The 23494-nt window shown below is 38.2% G+C and overlaps 1 protein-coding gene and 1 non-coding gene across 5 annotated transcripts in view; one reads left to right on the plus strand and one right to left on the minus strand.

The window, feature by feature from the left end:
• Lrba (LPS responsive beige-like anchor protein) overlaps positions 1-23494 on the minus strand; it is a 576347-nt gene that overhangs the window by 508590 nt on the left and 44263 nt on the right. For all 4 annotated transcript variants that reach the window (XM_029475138.2, XM_021158805.3, XM_085835789.1 and 1 more), the window contains exons 3-5: positions 6404-6635; positions 5901-6001; positions 242-337 (exon numbers count right to left, since the gene is read on the minus strand). In XM_029475138.2, coding sequence (XP_029330998.1) covers positions 242-337; positions 5901-6001; positions 6404-6635 — 429 coding nt within the window. The remainder of the gene's footprint in view (positions 1-241; positions 338-5900; positions 6002-6403; positions 6636-23494) is intronic.
• LOC115030764 (small nucleolar RNA SNORA17) lies at positions 17104-17232 on the plus strand. The gene has a single exon (XR_003836358.1). It is a non-coding gene; the product is annotated as a small nucleolar RNA SNORA17 (small nucleolar RNA).

The following is a 23494-nucleotide window of genomic DNA, read 5'->3' on the forward strand; positions in this document are numbered from 1 at the left end:
CTGGCAACTACTTAAAGTTACAAAGAAAAAATTCAGACTACTACAAGTATATATCTATGGAAGACTGTAATTCCTTTACTGAACCAAGCTTTGAGCAGGCAGCTTCCCCAAATGTTTTAAGCATCAATTTCTCCATCTCGCAAACAGCTAGGGGAAAGCTGTTCTAAGGACTGAGCAAGCTCACGCAGAAAAGCCTCTGCCTGACAGAGAGACGGAGCGCGCCCCCTGCGCTTGTACTTACTGCAGCGCTCTTTCCTGGAAAGTTGAAAAAGGCATCAGGACCGTACTTCTGAGGCATGTGCTTTAACACAGACAACAGCTTCCCAGCGTGTGGAGGCTACAAAACAACATGTTATTAATCACTCTGTTCTCTATGAGACAAAACATTTGATAACAGTCATGCTTTAATGTATACAAAATAACTGAATAATACTATGAACTAAAAGGTACGTGTAAGAACAAACAATGCCATTTTCAAATATCTTAATGATATAATGAATTCTGTAAGTTTTGGTAGTGCTATACAATACATTTGTTGTTCAGTAAATATGAACAATTCTCACCTCAAACACTTCAAAATTGAACTTTGTAAGTCACAAACTACCTCAAACTGCCACCCACTCCTTTAATACATCTTAATTTAACGAAGACTAAATAATTCTTACTTATATTCCAATGTACTATCTAAAAGTCATAATATTTTAACTTCACAACAAACCTACGAGGTGGTTCTGTTATCTTCCTAATTTTACAGAGGCGGACTCTAAGGCAGAGGGGTGCGTTTCAGGTGATACAGTAACTGATGGGGTCAGGATCAGAACTCAGTCTAACTCTAAAGACCATCATTTTAGCCATAGTTATAGTATGCCCTCACTCCCTTGTCTCTAATAGAGACCACCTTTAAAATGGCCTACCAGATCAGATCTGTATCTCCAACTTCATTCTATCCACTCTGCCTTCTCACAGAATTCTTTCCACAACACTGCCTAAGCACAAGCTATTCCTTTTGTTTAAAAGGTGCTCACTAAGCCTACCTCACTCTCCCGCAAACCAAGGAAATCCTTCATACCCTTCAGAGCTCATCTTAACGTCGACTTCCTTGGGGCAGTCCTCCCTGAACTCAGAGAACTGATTAAATTTCCCTAGCATATTTCATTCCCTAGCATATGCCTCAATGCACAGCATATATAAAGGGTATATTATATTATATCTGTTTTAATGTTTCTTTGACCCACAAAAATATCTAGTACATGAAACAATCAAGAACTAAAATGAAAATCTCATTAATATTTATAAGGACAGCCAGGGGCAATCAAATACACATTACCATCGTAATCAGTCTATAAGGAAATACAGTAAAACTATAGGACATCCATTCTTCTTTATTACAAGCTGGAAGCCGGGTCAACCCACAGGTGACACCACTGGCTTGCTCCCATCTTATTTTGTTTACTAGTCTAAGTTATTATTACTATGTTAGAGTTCAGTAACCTCTTAGCAGTAAATGAAAAACTTCAATCTAAAAATAATTTTTAAGCAACCATACCACTCAATTATAAAAATAAACTTAATAACAAGTAATCACATTCACTTTTAAATATATTTCAAAGAAAAATAAAGTAATAAAAAATAATGGAAATAGCAAATACATTTGGAATATGACAGCATTTCTATCTAGAAAAACCATTCCTGCAAATTCCTTTCCTGTCAGTGAATCAACAGCCACTGTTGTAGGATGCTAAACTGGGAAACCTTTTAAAAATTGTCATATTTCATATTACAAATAACCATGAACGTCAGTGCACACACCCCAGATGTAAAAGTTATTGATTTGTGTATAGACTTAGATTCAGAGATTTTTCACCCCACTACTATCAAAGTCAAAGGTAGAAGTATCTGGCATGTATAAACTATCAATTCTATAAAGAATTGGTAGTTTAATTTTTACCTTTATCTTCTAAGCCATAAGCACTTATGTTAACATGTCTAATATTGGTGTTATACAGTCTGTCAAAATGTTTCTGTGGACCTGTAAAGTGGCTCCGCAGATTAAAGGTGCCTGCCGCCAAGACGGACAACCAGGGTTCAATCCTCAGGACTCACATAGTAGAAGGAGAGAACCAACCCTTACAGGTTGTCCTCTGACTATCAAACACCATAATGGTATACGTGTGCATACACACGCACACGCTCTCACGCACTCACACACACACAAATGTAAAGAGAAAAGTGAATTTTTCACAACACTTAAATGACTTTATATTACATATACCATTTGGCTGATTGATTACTCTCTTCATATGTTTTTGCATTTATTTATCTTTTCTGTATAGTGCTTTTTCAATACAATGTATCTTGACCTTGACTTTTCTCCAACAACTTTTCACTGATCCTTCCCACCCCGATAACAACCTGGCTTCATGTGTTCTCATTCCCCCTCTCAATAACAAAATTCTAAAGAAAAAATGAAAATCAAAACAAATGACAATGAAAAAAACAGCAATGCAAAAATGGCAAAAACAAAACAAAAATAGACATGCACCAAAAAAAAGAAGAGCTCACTTTGAGGTAGCCAACTACTCTTTAGTATGGTGCCTGCCTTGGAAGGTGGAGGATAGACCCAGTGACACTCCATTGGAAAACACTGTTATGAACTGCAAATACCTTCTTAGTTAGGTGGAACTTTTCAGCAACCTCCCCTTTTCAGTTCTGTGCACTGGTTTTTAATTGCTATACAATATTTAATTCTAGATAATAGAGGGTAATGGGAGATAAATATGATCAAAATAGATTGTATATATATGGAATTGTTAAAGAATAAAAAGTATGTTTAAAGTAATCTGAGCATGTTGTATATTTTACCTAGCCACTATCTTCACAATGATCATGCATGCTGACAATTCACTGCTATCAAAAACAGGGTTCTAAGGTGAGTTGGAGGGATAAATAAATGTATGTAGTAGGGATAAATAAAATCAAAACACCTTGTATACATCTACAAGGTTTTCAAAGAGTTAACATATTTTTTAAAAACAATGTTCAGCCAAGCATCTTCATGTACATTTCTTTTTGGAGCTATGTCAGGCACTTAGGAAAGTATTACTAATTCACTGGATGCAAGTATATCTTATGTGACTGGGTAGCACTAGACTTCTGTCCACTTTGACCCCATGATGCTCAGTCCAACCAAACACACAGGTTTATTAACCAGAGTGACCCGACTCTGCTCATCATCATTGTACTTTATCCATATTATAGACAAAAGATAACATGTCAGTATTTTTACATAAATATCCCCATTAATTGTTCTGTATACATAGAACTTCTGTCTGCCCACAACCTTCCTTGTTTTTACTTTTTATAACAATACTTTATTATATAAAGTATTGATCATATATTCTGGATAAGTTGTTTAAACATAGAAAAAATCAAACAGTACACTACCTCTTCCTGATATGACCTAAATAAAAACCTAGAGTTACAAACAGCACCATAAAGAAGAATAAAACTGTACAAATGTATGCTACAAAAATAATTTTCTGACTTGGAAAAATAGGCACATTAAGACTCTGCCCATTCAGAAATGAAAACACACTAAAACACCTTTCTAAAGTCAACTTATCACTGCACAGAGCGGCACCCAAACAGCATATGAAGGAATCATGGAGACGCAAAGAATGAAACTCAAATGGGTGGTCTCAAGGGCTAAAGGACAGTGCTTCAGATGAAGGCGCTGCAGAGGGAAAGCTCCAGAGGCCTGGCTCCGTAACAGCATCACAGCTAACAAGGTGGGGCCAAGACACTGACCTACAAAGATAGAAATCACCTGTGCTCCACGGATCAGGCAGGGACCTTGAAGGAGCCAGGCTTCACTAATAAGGAGAACCAGCCCTAGTGTGATAAGCCATTCTAAATCAAAATGGGAAGATTTAAAACTAGTCTTAAAAAACAAAGGTTATCCTGAAGAAATTCATACATGGCTCTACAAACAGCCTAATAATCTTAACAAAAAAATGACAGCAACATATAATTTACCTTAACTAACTATGTCATAAAAGGTAACCTATATAGCCAGGAAGAAACACCAATGAATAAAATACTGCTCAAGAAATTAGTCTAATTACAGAGCCACACAGATAAGAACACTTGCTGCTACTATTATCATTTTCAGCACTGTATTAGTAACACTGTCACAAACTGAAAGGAAAGTAGGAACATAAAAGAATTCTGAGGTGGAGGGAAGCTGGAGAGACAGCTTAGTGAGTAAAGCGTTTGGCGCACAAGCATGAAGACCTGGGTTCCGTCCCCAGAACCCACATTTTAAAGGCAATGTGCATAGCCAGGCATGGTGGCACACACCAGGCAGCTAACTGTGCGTTAGATAACTGTGAGACTAGCCTGGCTACACAGTAAGTTTCAGGCCAGCTACAATGGGACCCTGTCTTAAAAAGAAAGGGTGGAAAGGAAAGGGAAGGGCAGAGGAGGGGAGAGGAGGGAAAGAAGAGTGAACGAGAAAAAGGCGTGATAGTCCATGCTCATAATCCCAGCAATGAAAAAGTGGAGATAAACAGATCCTCAGGGCTCACTGGTCAGCCTACCTAGCCTACCTGGCATGTGCCAGTAAAGTAAAAGATCTCAATAAAGTAGCAATTAGACAGCAGCTGAGGAACACCACCTCTGCTGTCCTCTGGACTCCACAAGCAGGTGCACACACATAAACATACACAGAACACCAAAGAGAAAAAGAAAAACAAAAACAAAAGAAAGAAAAATTTAGTTCGTACTAAAACAATAATATCTATATAAAACAAAGCTCAAAAATAAGACCAAAAAGAAAAGAAAAATGAAGAAAAGAAAAACAAAAGCAGAAGATCTCAGTGATCTACAGGACAGTATCAAGAGATCTAACTTAGGTGCGACCAGTGCACCTCAGTGAACAGGCGCCTGCGCAAGGCTCTCAGTTACACAACCCCAAGTACAGACAATGAGGGAAAAAATCTTCTTAAAGAAATGTTTAATATAATAAAACTTAAAGTTACCTAAAACTTGATGCCCTAGATCAGGGCAAAATGAAGAATAAAGGAAGTACTATTCTTAGAAATAAAGACAAATTGCTTTCAAAATTTGATGAAAATTACAAAACCACAAAAGGAAAAACTAATATTGTAAACACACGGTTTTCTACACAGGACCATAATTAAGTTCAGTTACCATCAATATAAAACATTTGAAAAGCACCAAAGAGCTGGAGTTTGCAACATATAAGCTAAAAGGTATAAATTTTAACATGACAAATTGTAGAGCAAAAATACAGATTAAATTTAATACACCTAAAAATTATAAGGCAGCTGGCTGAACTAAAGATAATGATCTTTAAAAGTCATAATGGCTAGAAACAAAAATGGAGCAAACATTTACTAGTATTCCCCTAAAAAAATTAGTAAAATTGCTTTTGATAAGGTACCTGGGATTCAAAGCAAGTTCCCCACAACTAATTACAAAAGCCCATCAAATTAATCACATCTAAGGAGGATGGCTCTAACCTGCAAAGACCCTGCTCCTTGAATACACTGTGCGAATTGAAGGGCCATTACCACTCAGAACAGAAGGAAATTGGATGCTATGTAACACATTTTCAACTCCAATAAATAATAGATATATAGCTTTAAAACACCAAATTTATCAAGAATCAAAGTAGTCATCTACCTAGGACACCCAAATAAAAGCAGCTATGCACACAAAAATGCTATTTTGACTGATGGCTTCTCCTCAATTTGACATGTAGCACATGTAGAATAATATCAGTCACTTTACAAGCTACGACTGTGCCTGGGAGGGGAACTTCCAAATACTAGCGTGTTTAGGGCTTAGGGTGTTTCATTTTCACTTGTTCTCTTTACCCATTGTCCTTTATCTCCTTGAAGTTTACTGAAGAAAAGCTTTAGTTCTCTAACTGTCAAATTATAGCTGGCCAGCACTCCCAACATGTCAACGAGAAGATCTGAGAAAAAACAAACAAAATGAAATATGTGAGCTATTAATATTTCTAGAGATAAAGAATTAAAATACATGACTCATTTGCAAGTCTGGATACAAGAGGTGTAGATACATGCCATGGGGCTGAGAAGATGGTTCAGTGGTTGTGAGCACACACAGCTCTTCCAGAGAACCCGAGTTAACTCCAGCTCCAAGAATATCTGAGACCTCTGCCCTCTATAGTCATTACACACCCATACATTCCTACACACACACACACACTTAAAATAATGAGTAATATTTTAAACAGATAATGTGCTATATAATCATGGATTTTTTTTTAAAAATTGCTAAAACAAATTTTAAAGATACAATATTTAAGAATCAAACTGTTTCCTTATATATATTTCTACAGAAAAAGTTATACCTGCAATCATACTGTCAACTTTCTCAATTTTCCCAAGTACTTTTTCCACGAGGCCTACTTCTGTGCAGACTTGAAGATTTCGTATGCTCTTCTTCAGAATGGCTGTAAACATGCTCCAGACTTCTGCTTGGCAAGTGACATCACACTTTTCCAGTAGCTCCACCATGCACGTGATGCTCTCACCTTCCTGGATAATGAAGTTCATCTCCAAATCAAACTGGCCTCCTACCAGCTTCGGGGAAACAAATGAAAACATATATCAAGGCCTTATTCTATATCCATTACCACTATCACTTGCTCCTAAACTTCAAATTAGCAATGACTACCCATTCGCATCATCCATACCCACCAACAACAAAAGAGTCAACTTTTTTTTTAAAGATTTAGTTATTTACTGTATATGAGTACACTGTCGCTGTCTTCAGACACACCAGAAGAGGGCACCAGATCCCATTACAGATGTAGTGAGCCACCATGTGGTTGCTGGGAATTGAACTCAGGACCTCCGAAGAGCAGTCAGTGACCTCCAAGTCATCTCTCTAGCCCTTAGTCAACTTTTTATAAATCTCAAAAAAATAAAGTCTCTGAAGAAATGTTCAAACCTAGGTAGCAGAAAGTGACTTAAGACTTAGAATACAGAAAATGAAATATTTTCAAAATAACAAATATAGAGTAACTTAAGCTACTACCAGCTGCATGAAATGATAGTAAAGTCTTTTATAAACTTGAGAGGTAAAAGCTTTGCTAAGCTCTTTAGGCCAGATGACACTAATCCCAGTGCTTGAGAAGAAACAGGAAGATCAAGAGTTCAAGGTCAGGACTGGAAAGGTAGCTCTGAAGTTAACACAGAGTCTCGGTTTGGATCCCTACGTTCACGTGACAGCTAACGTACAACCATCCTTAATTCCAATTCCAAGTAACTGGGTACCCTCGTCTCGCCTCAAAGGATGCCAGACACACACATGACATACTTACATACATTCAGACAAAACACGCATACACATAAAATAAAAGTGAGCTAATTAAACAAGAAGTCCAGGCATGGTGGTATGGTGATACACCCCTTTGCCAGCATTCCAGAGGACAGAGGTGAGCAGTTCTCTAAGTTCAAGGCCAGCCTGATCTACTTAACAAACTAGTGAGACCCTATCTATAAAGAAAGAGAGTAAGAAAATAAGAAAGAATTAATTAATTCAAGATGATCCATCACTAATTAGTGAATTCAAGGTCAGCTTGGACTACCAAAGACCTTGTCTCAAAAAATTAATAACTAATTATTAACTAATTGGGAAAAAAGATTTTGTAAAGATTTCTGGACTTGTCACTGATAAAACTTAATATGAATTAAAATTCTGTCTAGGGTCTATAGTTCAGTGATAGAGTGCTCACCTAGGATGTATAAGACTCTGAGCTTAAAGATCAAAAACTCAGGTGACAGCAGATGCTGGCGAGGATGTGGAGAAAGAGGAACACTCCTCCATTGCTGGTGGGATTGCAAGCTTGTACAACCACTCTGGAAATCAGTCTGGTGATTCCTCAGAAAATTGGACATAGTACTGATGGAGGATCCAGCAATACCTCTCCTGGGCATATATCCAGAAGATGTTCCAACTTGTAATAAGTACACATGCTCCACTATGTTCATAGCAGCCTTATTTAATAGCCAGAAGCTAGAAAGAACCCAGATGTCCCTCAACAGAAGAATGGATACAGAAAATGTGGTACATTTACACAATGGAGTACTACTCAGCTATTAAAAACAATGGATTTATGAAATTCCTAGGCAAATAGATGGAACTAGAAGATATCATCCTGAGTGAGGTAACCCAATCACAAAAGAAGTCACTTGATATACACTCACTGATAAGTGGATATTAGCCCAGAAACTTAGAATACCCAAGATACAATTTGTAAAACACAAGAAAATCAAGAAGAAGGAAGACCAACACGTGGATACTTCATTCCTCCTTAGAATAGGGAACAAAATACCCATGGAAGGAGTTACAGAGACAAAGTTTGGAGCTGAGACAAAAGGATGGACCATCCAGAGACTGCCCCACCCAGGGATCCATCCCATAATCAGTCACCAAACCCAGACACTATTGCATATGCCAGCAAGATTTTGCTGAAAGGACCCTGATATAGCTGTCTCTTGTGAGGCTATGCCAGTGCCTGGCAAACACAGAAGTGGATGCTCACAGTCAGCTATTGGATAGAACACAGGGCACCTGTCTTAGTTAGGGTTTTACTGCTGTGAACAGACACCATGACCAAGGCAAGTCTTATAAAAAACAACATTTAATTGGGGCTGGCTTACAGGTTCAGGGGTTCAGTCCATTATCATCAAGGTGGGAGCATGGCAGTATCCAGGCAGGCATGGCACAGCAGGAGCTGAGAGTTCTATGTCTTCATCCAAAGGCTGCTAGTGGAAGACTGACTTCTAGGCAATAGGGGGTGTGTGGGGGGGGGGGGTGTGGGTGAGAATCTTATACCCACACCCACAGTGACACACCCATCCCAAACAGGTCACACCTATTCCAACAAGGCCACACCTTCAGATGGTGCCACTCCCTGGTCCAAGGATATACAAACCATCACAGCACCCAATGGAGGAGCTAGAGAAAGTACCCAAGGAGCTGAAGGGGTCTGCAACCCTATAGGTGGAACAACAATATGAACTAACCAGTACCCCGGAGCTCGTGTCTCTAGCTGCACATGTATCAAAAGATGGCCTAGTTGGCCATCATTGGGAAGAGAGGCCCATTGGTCTAGCAAAGTTTATATGCCCCAGTACAGGGGAACACCAGAGCCAAGAAGTGGGAGTGGGTGGGGAGGGGAGCAGGGTGGGGGAAGGGGGAGGGTATAGGGGACTTTCAGGATAGCATTTGAAATGTAAATGAAGAAAATATCTAATAAAAACTTGAAAAAAAAGTACTTGATGTTTAAAAAAAAAGACTCTGGGCTTAATCTTAAGTAATTTAGGGGAGGAGGTACTTAAGTACATATACAAAAATATCATGAAATCAAAATATAATTACACACTAGAGAAAATCATTCATAATTCATGTTGTAAATGTAAATTACTTCCTAAAGAAAATTTTAAAAGTGAAGTTTGGGACAAAGCAATGACTATAATGACAACAAATGACACCATGACATATGACTAAAACCTCACATTTGTTCACAGAATTAATATTAAAGACAAAATAAAAACCATTCATGCTATAAAAAGTCCATAGTCCTAATAATGTACATAATAAAATGTACTATGGGCAAAGGGAAACAGGTGTAGTTGAGGAAATGGGTATGGTATCTGTGGAAGTCCACACAGAAATAGAATGTAAGATTAAAAAGTAACCTTTTTGAGCATAAGCATAACTTCTGGTCAGAAAGTCTTATAAAGTCTCAGAAGGACAGCTAATGAGCAATAAATCTCCAAAGTCACAAACCACCAATAACCCTATACAGGGTTACAGATAATAACACATTATCCTAAAGTCGCTGTTAGCTAGAGGGAAGCAGAAAGAGGAAAGGCTTCCTGAAAACCACGTAGACACACCAGTACAGAGGACAACTTCAGGAACACCTTCTAGTAGACAGAAACTCAAAGTTCCCAACCGGGCAGAAAAAGGCACTGCCTCAATGCACACCAACAATAAGGAGATAAACCAACCAACATAAATAACTTACTACTAAAATAATAAATACGAGAGAGTTCTAATACTGTAAAATTTTCTTCAACAATTATATGTCTTCTAGGTAGAACTAAATAGGACAAAAACCTCATTGCAACTAACTTGAGAGACCTCACCTTCACCTTAATATTCCTTACATCCATCTTTCATTCTCATCTGTATACGTTATCAGCCACAACTATCCTTCCAAGAAGCCACAGAATTAATTTGGGAAGTAATTTCCAAAAAGGCCCCAAATATTTCACCAGCTTCTAAACTGAGCTTATAGTGCAAAAGCAATATGCAGACAGGTGTTTTAAATATTTTTCCATTGCATTAAATATTAGAAGATATGCCTTTCAAGGAGAAAATTGATGACTGAAATTTGTACATACAAATGCGTGGCATATTTGATATACTGTATGTATGCATATCTATTATACCTAAAACCCAAGCAGAGAGCCTACAGTATGTCAGGTTAACCCTTTCTAATAGTTATTTGAAGCTGATCAACCTTCAAAACAGAAATTTGTCTCCAATGACGGGAATCATACCCAGGCCCAGGCATCGTGGGTTATTATCTGAGAGGCAGTAATGGCTCTGCACTCCAAAATGTAATCTTCCAAATGTCACAGGGAGTTATGAATATCTGAGCAGCCTAATGCACTTTACCAGCCATGAAATGTGAAAATGTAATCTTATTACCTTTTTATGGTTGTATTTTTTGAATAATGTAGCCTGGAAACTGATGTATAGTCTTTTCCTGCATTTTAGCATGATTTGGTCTCCTCTGCTATATAGAACATTTTTCAAAACTCTCCATTTCAACATATTTTAGTCCTGCATGAACTTCATAAACAATTTTTATAGCAACCTTCAGGGTGGCATAACATGCTTTATATAGGTCACAGTTTAATGTATATGATTATAGACCTTTTAAAGTATTTTATTCAAAGAATTCAAATGAACCTTTACAACTTTTGTACCAAGACCTAAATTCAAGCATGGCAATTTTCTTCTCAATTTTTTTATTAATAAAATGCCTTAACTTAACATTGGTCACTAAATTAAGTCACTTACACGCTCAAAAAATTTTTTTTAAATACAGGAAAATAAAAAATAAGTATCTTCTCTTCAAAAGATTTATAAAGCTAGGAGACTATAACTCATCAGCCCAGTAGTCCACAGGGCCCTGTGCTTGCTCTAGGCAACTCGATGTGAACTTGTTAAGTTTCTCCACCTTGTAAGAGTAAGACAAGCAAAGTATAATCTCAGTCTCCGCCACTAAATGAATATTGTTTTATTTCTTGTGACTTGTCCAATAATGTCTAAATTACTTTTATTCTGAGTTTGTTTATATATAAAACAAGCCATCAAAAAAGAAAGAAAAGAGAAAATAAACTAAGAATATAGTTTCTTTCCACGTAGAGTGTCACACTCTGACAGAAAAACTGGATAACTCGAGATTAGCACTTTTAAAAAACTAAACACATTTTTGAAGTGAGCAGGATATATAAAAGATACTAACACAGAGTTAGGGAAAAATAGAGTTCTAAATTGTGATGGTTTGTATAGCTCAGCCACGGGAGTAGCACTATTAGAAAGAAGGTATGTGTGGTCCTGTTGGGGTAGGTGTGCTTAACTGTGGATGTGGGCTTTTAGACGCTCATCCTAGCTGCCTGGAAGTCAGTATTCTCCTGGCTGCCTTCAGATGAAGATGTGAAACTCTCACTTCTACCTGCATTATGCCTGCCTAGATGCTGCCATGCTCCCACCTTGATGATAATGGACTGAACCTATGAATCTGTAAGCCAGCCCAATTAAATGCTGTCCTTTATAAGACTTGCCTTAGTCATGGTGTCTGTTCACAGCAGTAAAACCCTAACCAAAATAGGACCTCAACTTATTATTTTCTTAGGCTGACCTCAACTTCACAACCCTTCCATCTATCTCAGCCTTGGAATTACAGAGAGAGAGAGAATGAGAGACAGACAGAGAATGAGAGACAGACAGACAGACAGACAGACAGACAGACAGACAGACAGACAGACAGAGAATGAATGACCACCCTTCCCAACTGTCCTCCTTCATAGTATATAAGATACATAAACGGTGGCAATAGCTGGAGGAGCCATGTCAGAAGCTATGCACTCATCCCATAGTGAAAATTACAGTGCATCAAATCTATGAATCCTGAAAACTACAGAATCACTGCAGCAGTCAACAGGACAAGTACACGCCTACTCTTCAGAAATCACTTGCGGTTTTTTGGTCTCCCCACTATACTGACTGAACTAATGTATATGGTCTTAGAAATTTATATACCTGAGAAAATGCACCTGTGACTGTGTTTTATTATGCTATTTGTTTAATGTATGTGAACATGTGGGTGGGTGTGTACACCATGGACTCTACTAAAATTTACTGTCAATGAAAATTAAAACACTTAAAAATTTTGCATTTCTCACAGTCAGCTATTGGATGGACCACAGGGCCCCCAATGGAGGAGCTAGAGAAAGTACCCAAGGAGCTAAAGGGATCTGCAACCCTATAGGTGGAACAACAATATGAACTAGCCAGTACACCCCAGCGCTCGTGTCTCTAGCTGCATATGAATCAGAAAATGGCCTAGTTGGCCATCAGTGGAAAGAGAGGCCCATTAGTCATGCAAACTTCATATGCCTCAGTACAGGGGAATGACAGGGCCAAGAAGTGGGAGTGGGTGGGTGGGGGAGTGGGTGGGGGAGCGTGTGGGGGATTTTTGGGATAGCATTGGAAATGTAAATGAAATAAATACCCAATAAAAAAACACACAAAAAAAAAGACAAGCAAAGATTATAAAAAAAAAATTTGCATTTGTCTTATGTCAGAAATTCCTTCTAGACTGCTGTTTGTTTTCAACTTTGAAAGGACAGTAGCTCTTGGGTGGTGGGCATTCTATGTACTCCTTGTATAAATATATCATTTTATATATTATATATGATAATAGTTCTACAGGAAAAGTTCTAAAGACTGTTAATAATGGCTATCTTGAAAGACTGAGTTTAAAAGGTTTTAACTTTCTAAATCATATATTTGTTGCATATTTCTTTTTTTAAAAAGTACATATTTTCTTGGAATCCAGTTGGGGGGAAAAGCGCTTTTAATTTTAAGAAGTTTTGCAAGTTTCATGGTCAACACCACAACAGCAACCTTTATGCTACACCTTTTTCAAAATGTTTGCAGTCAAGGATCCAAGGAAAGCAGAAAGCTTTGGAATTGAAGAAAATGGACTTAATTTTTAAAAGATTCTACTTGCAGATCTCTGTGAGTTCACGGTCAACATAGTGTGATAACAAGTTCCAAGTTACCCAAGGCTACATAGTGAGACCTTGTCTTTTAAAAACTTGGAGTGGGCATTATTTGGAGGGAGGAAAAGATAGCTCATCCGTTAAGAACACTGGCTGGTCTTCCAGAGGACCAGGGCTCCATTCTTAACAATCACATGCTGGCTTGCTGCCATATGGAACTACAGTTCCAGGAGATCCAAGCCCATCTTCTGGCCTCAAAGGCATCAGACACACATGGTATAGAGACATACATACAGGCAAAAGAGATACATACATATGAAAAATTAATTACAAGAAGAGTCTTATGCTTGGGTTTAATGACAGAGTGGTAACTTCCAATGCAATAATCACACTGGCCAGGTTCATCTATCAGGAGAAATCTGATGACAGAATGAAATCGTGAAGAATCCAGATCCCAGCATCTCATTCCTGCGGATGAGGGTCCAATTCCAAACACACACAAGGTGGCTCACAACCATCTATAACTCCAGTTCCAGAGGACCTGACTTCTGTCCTCGGCAAGCACTGCATGCATGTGGTTCACAGAGATACATGCACTGACCTCTGTCCTCGGCAAGCCCTGCATGCATGCGGTACACAGAGATACATGCAGGCAAAACAACCATACACATAAAATAAGAATAAATAATTTAAGAAATAAGTATCTCAAAAGTGTTCATTATCCTTAGCAATAAGGGAAATGCAAATTTTTGATATCTCGTCTTACCCCAGTCAGAATGGCTAAGATTAACAAGAAATGCTAGAAGGGATATGGGGGAAAGGGAAGCCTTACTCCATGCTGGTGTGACTGAAATCTGGTGGAGCCACTAGAGAAATCAGTGTGGAGAATTCTCAAAAAGCTAAAAATAACTCTAGCACAGAAACACAAATACAAATGTGCACACACACACAGAGAGGTGGGAGGGGGCAGGGAGAAGGAAAGGGAGAGAGAGTGTGTGTATGTGAGAGTTAGTTTAAATGAAGCTATCCCATTTAGGCTGACAATACTCCACCCATAGACTAACAAAAACCCCAATATTAGGCATAAGAAACCCTCTTTTGAGTTCTTGGTCAAGAGAGTCCTATATAACAATACAGTCCTCTATAACAATACAGGTAATTGATGCTCCCCTTGGTTGCTTCACACAGGTTAAAGGTTAGCTGCTATGCTACTTCTGACACAAGACCAGGAGGATCCAAGATAGATCTGACTTGAAGTCTCCTCCCTAAATGCTACCTTTCATAGTACTAGAAAGTGCTATGCAAGATTCCAGCCCTACCCAGCTGCAAGGCCCATCTACAATTACTGGTGTGGTACAAGAACCCTAACAGTGCAATAATGGCACTCATATCTGATGGTAACCAGTACCTCTCTAATTAGACTTAAAACCCACTCAACAGGAAAAACAAATCATGCCTGGTATTGGAAATCTAACCAACTTCCTAAGCCAAACATCCTCTCAAATGAGAGAACCTACTACCACCATCTTACTAAGCCAGCATAATTCCAAACCGTGTTATACATCTCTATCTTTATTTCCACAAATAAGTAGAATTCTCACAACTCATCAAAGAAACTTCTCTTTGCAACAGAGACTATTACAGAAAAACCACAATTGATACATACATAGCTACTTTACCTGAGGCTCAGAGAACATGGGTGGGGGCGGAGATTTTAAGGGCCAGAAGATTAGGAAATGCAGTATGTCCTAGAAATGACAGGGAAACATCATCCATGATACCTCAGCAATAGGGCTGCATAAACAAGACCTGAAAAAGCACAATGTCACTGGACATGCTAACCTAGAAGAGCGAAATCTCATGGGTCCCCATACCTATACAACTGAAAAACTAAGGAATGCTGAAAGTGGGAGAAATAGGAATGAGCCCCCTCTAAACAATTATCCAATACCAAAATCAAAACCAATACCAATACCTGAAATCATGTGCATATAAGTAATATTAAACAGACTGAGGATTGAACATATTTAGGCATACATATGTATATGTGTGCATATGTGTGCATATGTGTGTATGTATATGTGTGTGCTCATTTCTTAGGCTTTCTTTTGTTTTCCTTTTTTTGTTTCTTAGTGTGATAGTTTTGTTTTATTCTTACTTGTCTTTTATATTGCCTATTTGTTTTCTTAAGAGATGGGGGGTGGGGGGAGAAACGGCTCAGTAGTTAAGAGCATTGTTCTTGCAGAGAACCTGAGTTTGATTCCCAGCACTTGCATCGAACAACTCACAACTGCCTGAAACTCCAGCTGACACCTGTCTGACCTCCTTGGGCACATATAGAGATACATGTACATAAAAATAATAAATAATAAAACTCCATAAATATAGAAAAAAAAGAAGGCATAAGAAAGGAAAACCCATGATCAGAATAACTTTATTTTCAATTTAAAAAACATTCTGAAAACCTAGTTTTTTAAAAAAGCAAGATTAGCCAGAAGGAAGCAAAAGATAAAAAATAACAAAGAACAGACACCAACATAACCAAAAGCAGGAAAGGCAACAGAAAGCTATCAGTGAAATAAAGAAAGGGTTATTTGAATATGTCAATATAATCGAATCGCTTTAATCCCAGCACTCAGGAGGCAGAGGCAGGTGGATTTCTGAGTTCAAGGCCAGCCTGGTCTACAAAGTGAGTTCCAGGAAAGCCAGAGCTACACAGAGAAACCCTGTCTCGAAAAACCAAAAAACAAAAAAAACAACAAAAAAAATTGAATCGCTTTGAAGAAACAAAGCAGCAAGCCAAAAATCGAATCTGCCAGTATCCAGAATGAAACAGATTTTTAAAACCCTGTCTAAAAGTAAAAATAAAAATAAAAAATAATGGGTGTTGGGGGGAGGCTTGAAAGAAAAAGTAGAATAGCATAAACAACTTTAAACACAAAATTTGACAATTTAGAGGGCATGCACCAATTACACAACAATACAAGCTACCGGAGGCAGCCTTCTCAACATAAAATAGGAAATTTTAATAACCCTGTAACTACTATGGAAATATCTGTAGTTTAAAAAAACAAAACCTATGACCACATAATTTCACTGGATATTTATATTAAGTGTTTAGAAAAGACTTAAAAGACACTTGAGTTTTATCTCCCAGCAACACACACATCCAGACTACGTTTCATGAATAAAACCTTCTTAACAAAGTTAAGAAGTGGCCTTCCTTTGGAAGAACAGCCAGCGTTCTTAACCACTAAACCACAAAGAGCATGCAAAGGCTAGACCTAGCTCCCCCAACCCCACCCCCACCCCCAGCACATATGTAGCAGATGTGCAGCTTGGTCTTCATGTGGGTCTCCCAAAAACTAGAGTGGGGACTTACCCTGACTCTGTTGCCTGTTTATGGATCCTGTGCCCCTAATTAGGCTGCCTTCTCTGGCCTCAGTGGGAGAGAATGTACCTAGTCCTGCAGTGACTTGATGGGCCAGGGTGAACTCCTGCTTCTCAGAGGTGAAGAGGGGTGGGGGGAGGACTCTAAAGGGGGGAGGACTGTGAAGGGGGACTGTGAGGAGGGGGACTGCAATTTCAATGTAAAGTGAATAAATTTAAAAAACTAATGGAAGAAAAAAATAATAAATAAAACACATTATCATCTAGAAGACTAAAAAAGAAAGGAAAGTGATATTCCAGAAAGGTCAGGTTACAAGACACATACAAACACAATTCTATTAACAATGGCGCTATGAAGGCACTGCAGGTGTAGCTGCCGTGTCACATGTGCGTCAGTCAGTGGCAGAAAGAAGAGAGGTTATGTCTACTCTCAGTGTTCTGATCTGTGAATCTGAATAATTAGTAGCCTAACACTCTCTGAAAAAGGCAAGCCTAAGGGGACCACCAATCCAGCACCAGGGGGCTCAGACTTAGAGTTAGACTAAGATGATTATCAGTCCAGCGCCTAGCAGGACCTGGGGTATGGGCATGTCAGACCATGCCTGAGAGCAGGGTATAGCACTTCTGAGACCACTCCTGGGACAAACCCAGAAACTCAAAAGACCCCAGTAGCCACTAAGAGAAGCAAGTAAGGAGTAAAAAAATGTAAGAGAAAGAGAAACAGAAGGATGTGGGTACAATGAAGAGAGGCGGAACTGGAGACTCAAGGGTAGTGAGGATCAGCCTGATGTGAGTAGTTGGTGATGTCTCCTGGGACAATGGTGAGGTCCTGGCCTAAGCTACTACCACCATCTGGCCCTGCAGCAGCAGGGGTCTATTACTACCAAAGGCCAGGTGGATGCCCCTGGCCTGGGCTGGCCCCCAGGGACATGCTGATGTCTGAAGGCTGTGCAGAACTCGCCCCACCCCTCACTTGAGCATGGGGGAGAGCTGTCCTAACTGTCCTTACTGCCCTTAGCTATCTGCAATACTCTGGAGAGAGGGCTGTACATTGCAGGAATTACTAGTAAGCTAGCCGGAGGGTATGAGTGTGGGAGAGCTGGCCCTGCCACTCGTCTCCCATGTTGAGGCATAGAACAGAGATAGACAGATACCCTTCCCCTGCTTCCCCCTTACCACCTGTCACAGGTAGGAGACCTGGCTCTGGGGTCATGACAGCAATAGATTTAGTCTTGCCCCTCACCAGTTGCAGCTCTTGTAAGAGTAGGTCCTGCACCTCGCCTGGGCAGCAGGATAGAGCTGGTTCTGGTAGCAGGGGTTGCCTGTGATCTGGCTCCAAGGGCATGAAAATGATATAGCCCGTAAACTGACAAACTAACATTCCTCTCAGGCCTAGATCCAGGGCTCTGGAATGGCCCAACCCAACACCTATCCCATTAATGAACTGCTAGAGTACATGAAGAGGCCGGTCCTACAGATCCAAAACCACAGGATCTCCATGACACAGGGCAACAACAGGATATCCCAGAGGAGTCCTAGTGAAATTCCAGTATTGATAGAGTAGCAGAATCCAGAGGCTTCGTACTAGACCTACAAGGAATTGTGATGAATATTTGCAAGCAAAGACGTGTGGACCAAAGTGTATATCAAGGGGCACATTGTGACCCACGACAGCTTCCATGATGAGATTTTTTTTCCTCTGTTCAAGAGGAGGTTACAAGGGTAGAGAGCAAGTACACAGCGAGGAAGACATGAGTGGGGTTAGGGTGCATAAGGGGAAATTCGCAAAGAAACAATAAAATTTTAAAAAACAATAACAACACTGGCAATGAAATCAAAATGACAACATTTACAACTAATAGACATATAAAAACAATTTAGCCACAAAAACCACCAAAGCATGTAGAACTTGAGTGTTTTAGCTCAATAAATGAAGAACAGGTATATATTTATACAAGCCAACACTTCCCAAAAGTGATATAGGTACATTTAACAGTTTCTATCATAAATCCCCAAAAGATTTCTACAGAAGGACAAAATAATTATTGTAAGATTTATATAGAAAGAAATGAATAAGAACAGAAAAACAATCTTAAAAGAGAAAAAGCTGGAGAAATCTCCCTACCTAACTCCAGGTTTCTACACAGTTACAATGATCAATACCATGAGAAGCTACAGAAGGACAAATGTATAAATTCATGGAATAGAACAAAACTTAGAAACACACCATACCAACTGAGGTTTGACAAAGATGTAAAAGGCACCTTAGTGGTGACAATGTTCTCAGCAAATGGGCTGTAGCAACTAGACATCAATAAGCAAACAAAATGCTTACAAGCATCACACCTAACCAAAAACAGCTTCATACGGACCACAGGCTGAAATGTATAATGTAAAACTTTTAGAAAAACAACAAAAGAAAATTCTCAGGGCTAATTTAAGAGTTCATAGACTTCACACCCAGAAGCGAATTAAATGGGAAAAAAATTATGAATAAAGCTTTATCAAAGATTACAAACTACTGATTATAAAAAACATCTATATACAGACTATATTTGTAAACCAAATATTTGAGAGGATATCTAAAATATACAAAGAACTCTCAAATACAATGGCAGGGAAAAAACTATTTAGATAGTAAGCCAAAGAACAGAATGTACTTCACAGAAGACACAAAGAAAACGAAGAATCATATGAAAAAGTTCAACATTACATATATTAACGAAACTCAAACCACAAATAAGTATCAGAACACATCAATCAGAATGACTAAAATAAAAACAGTAACATCAATTTCTAGTGAAGCTATGGAGAAACTGAATTACTCGTATGTTGCTGGTGGAGGTGTGAAATGGCACAGCCACTATAGAAACAGTGCAGTAATTTCTTTCAAAAATTAAACATGCCACTACTATTTGAGCTACCAAATGCACATCTTGCGTTTTTCCCAGAAAATGAACTCTTGTAACAAAGGAAAAATATATAACATGAATATTTATAACTACTTACTCATTGATAGCCTGGAAATAGAAAGTAGCTGGAAAACAGACCTTCACCATACCTACTATGTAACAATAAACAGGAATAGACACCTGGTATACACAACAATCTAGATGAATCTTCAGAATATTGTACTAGATTTAAAAAAAAACAGAAATTCATACAATTCCATTTATATAATATTCTTCATTTGGCAAAATAATGAAGAAAAAAAAAAGATTGGTGGTTTTCAGCTGTTCCAATGCGGTGCAGCTTCAGAGGAAAGAGGCTCGGCCAGGAGGACATCAGGAGGACCCGTGTGTGCTGGAAAGTTTCTTTATCTTGATTATATCACTCTAGTGTTTTCGTAAGATTTTCACATTAGAGGAAAGTAGATGAAGAAGGATTTCTCTTCTTACTTTTTTCAACTGCATGTGACTCTGAAAAATGTCTTGAAACAAAAGGTTCAGTTTTAAAAGTAAGTAGACCTAGGTATGGTGCCTATAATCCTAGCCGTGGTGAGCATGGAACAAGAAGACCACAAGTTCAAGGCAGCCCGGGCTATAAAACCCAAGGCCCAGCCTCAGAAAGAAGCAAGTAAATAAACAATGTTCTGATGGTGCACACTACAGCCTCAGCAACTGAAAGCCTGTCTCAAAAGAATACAAGACAACACAACTGTGTGGACTGAGGACTTGCTATAGGATCAGCTGTTCCACTGGCTAGTTCCTGTTGAAAAGAAAAACCATACTGAAACCAATATGAATTGCAACTTGATAGAAAACAAGAAGCCAAATGAAAGAGAAGGAAAGCTCATGAGAACACAAACTCTCTACCCTCTTATAGATCCCATTCCTTTAATTCTCCCTCAATCTCTACCCCCTAAATAATAAGTGAATATACTTAAGCACCTACCCTATACATTTAAAAGAGTTGACCCTGTAATGTAACCCCCCAAAAATTAAGCAATAGTATTGTCAGAGAGTTTTACTGTATATTCTATTGACCAAGCTCCAATACTCGCATTAGAGAAAAATATGTAAATTTAAACCTTCAAACAGGAAATGAAATTTTCTAAATCCATTACATAACTTCAGACTCAGGAATGAACTGAAGGATAATAAATCATTTAAACCTTCATACACAGAACCTTTTTAAATTTGCATTTATCTACAGTAAATACAGCCATGTTCTTTAATAGATTACTAGTTCAATCTAGCAAACTAGTGATTTATAACACTGTCATATTTTAAAAATCAGAAATCTGTCACTGGTGACAAGTAGTCAGAAGTCCACTGAACTTCCATTACATGGACTGAAACACCACGGGATATGAGAGATAGTGAACGGTCATACATCCCATATTCAAATCAATCACCTCAATACTGTGTCTATGTGTCTATAGCTGTAAAATTACATACTACTGAATATTCCTATTGTTCAAGCATCCTGCAACCTATTACCACTCAATCTTCCAGTCACTCAAGGCTTCCAAGCTATTTTACAATGTATTGTTGATTTTATAGTTACTAATCTGAAGCCTTATTTTAAAGAACAGTAAGATTTGGAAAATATAAAAGAATAATCTGTCTTCTCCACAAAGTATGAACTGTTATATCTTAGACTTCAAACCCAAAAGCACATTCCCTGGGGTAAACTACTGAATCCTACTTTATAAAAAATTAATATATATTAATATTTGCATAAAATATATAAGTATAGGCAATATGTATAATTAATATATTAATATGTGTATAATGAATAAAATGGTAAACTACCGACTATATTTGAAAACCAAATATCTCACAATAGAATATCTAAAGAACTCTCAAATTCAAGTAAGACCGTGTCTCAAAAAAGAAAAAGAAAAAAGAAAAACATTGACAAAATTTAATGTGGTTGATCAAGAAAAATGAAAAAAATTCAGATCATTAAAATCAGAAATGAGAGAGAGCACATTACTACCAGCCTTGCAGAAGAGAGAGCAAGCGAGAGAGAGAGAGAGAGAGAGAGATATGACAAAATAATACGCTGAACAGATTTATGTCTAAAGCAACAACTTAGATAAAAGGAACAAATTCCTAGAAAGCCACTTATTTCTGAAACTAGTTCTAAAAGAAAAAGATAAATAGGCTAGAAACAAATAAAGAGATAGTAATCAAAAACAACGCTGGAGCTCTGATAGTTTCTGTTAAAAAATGAACTAATGTAATTCTTCACAAACGCCTCAAAAACACTGAAGAGAAAACTTTCAACTCAGTCAATGAGGCCAGTGTTACCCCTGTGCCAGACATAACAAAGTACAGGAGAGATCACTACACATGAGAACAAAAATATTAGCAACATCTACAAGTAATTCCACACAATAAGCAACTCATATTTACTCTAGAAACGCAAGTTTAGTTTAACATGTAAAACTAGCAAATATGGGGCTGGACAGATACCTCTGTCAGTAAAATACCTAGGACCTAGGTTCAAGGCCCACAAATTTAAAAAGCCAAATAAAGTGGCATAGTTTTAATGCCAACCCTGGGGAAGCAGAGACAACTGGATCCCTGGGGCTTGCTGGCCAAGCAGCCTAAGCTATGTAAAGAGTTCCAGGCCAGTGAGAAAACATGTGTCAAAAAAAACCAATAAAAAGAGAGAGAGAGAGAGAGAGACAGACAGACAGACAGACAGACAGACAGTGGATGAAAAAAATATATATACAAGGTTGAGCTCTGGCCTCCACACACAAATGCATGCACAGGCACCTGCATACACAAACACACATTCTTGTGCACACACATACATATGTACACACAGCAAAAAAACAATAAATTATATACTGCATGAATAACATGACAAGGAAAATCAAATGATCATCTCCATAAACACAAAAAATGCATTTGTCAAGATCTCCATAAACACAAAAAAATGCATTTGTCAAGATCTAACAGCCTTTCCTGATGACAACACTTCAAGTAGATGCAGACAAGAATGTGCTCAACCTGTAAGGATCAGGACAACTAACCTCTTGATTAACAGAAGTGTCACTAGAAACTCAGAAGGTAATTAATCTTCGGATCTATACACATATACATGTACACACACACACTTCAATACATAAAACTGTAATTGGTAGTATTTAAAAATATTATGTGTCTAGTGAAAACTACAAGAACAACAGCCAACAAAGTAATAACGATTGTGCATAGTACCCACACTGAAACCCTGAAAAAGCACTTCTGACCAAAGAAAATCATGAAAAACTGAGCTTAAGTTGTTTTGCCATACACAATAGCAGGAATATAATCAATTCAAAAAGGCTGTGACAAAAAGACTCAAGAGCCAGTCTCGGGCTGGAGAGATGGCTCCGTGGTTAAGAGCACTGACTGCTATTCCAGAGGTCCTGAGTTCAATTCCCAGCAACCACATGGTGGCTCACAACCATCTGTAATGGAATCAGATGTCCTGTTCTGGTGTGTCTGAAAACATGAAGACAGCAACAGTGTACCCCTATACATAAAATAAATACATAAATCATCAAAAAAAAAAAAAGGGCCAATCTAGACCTATTTGACCTATTAGACCCTACTGACCAAAGTCACATCAATCTGTAGTTCAGTGATGAGCATCATTGCAATCATCCATTCATTCATGGAATATTTTTTTGTGTGTCTGTGACAGTGCCATAGTTTGGACAGTACCCTTCAGTGATTTTTTTTTTTTTTTTTTTTTTTTTTTTTTTTTTTTTTTGGTTTTTCGAGACAGGGTTT

Source organism: Mus caroli, unplaced genomic scaffold (genome assembly GCF_978045245.1).
Source record: "Mus caroli unplaced genomic scaffold, Mus_caroli_1 scaffold_3, whole genome shotgun sequence".
In the NCBI taxonomy this organism is placed as follows: domain Eukaryota; kingdom Metazoa; phylum Chordata; class Mammalia; order Rodentia; family Muridae; genus Mus; species Mus caroli.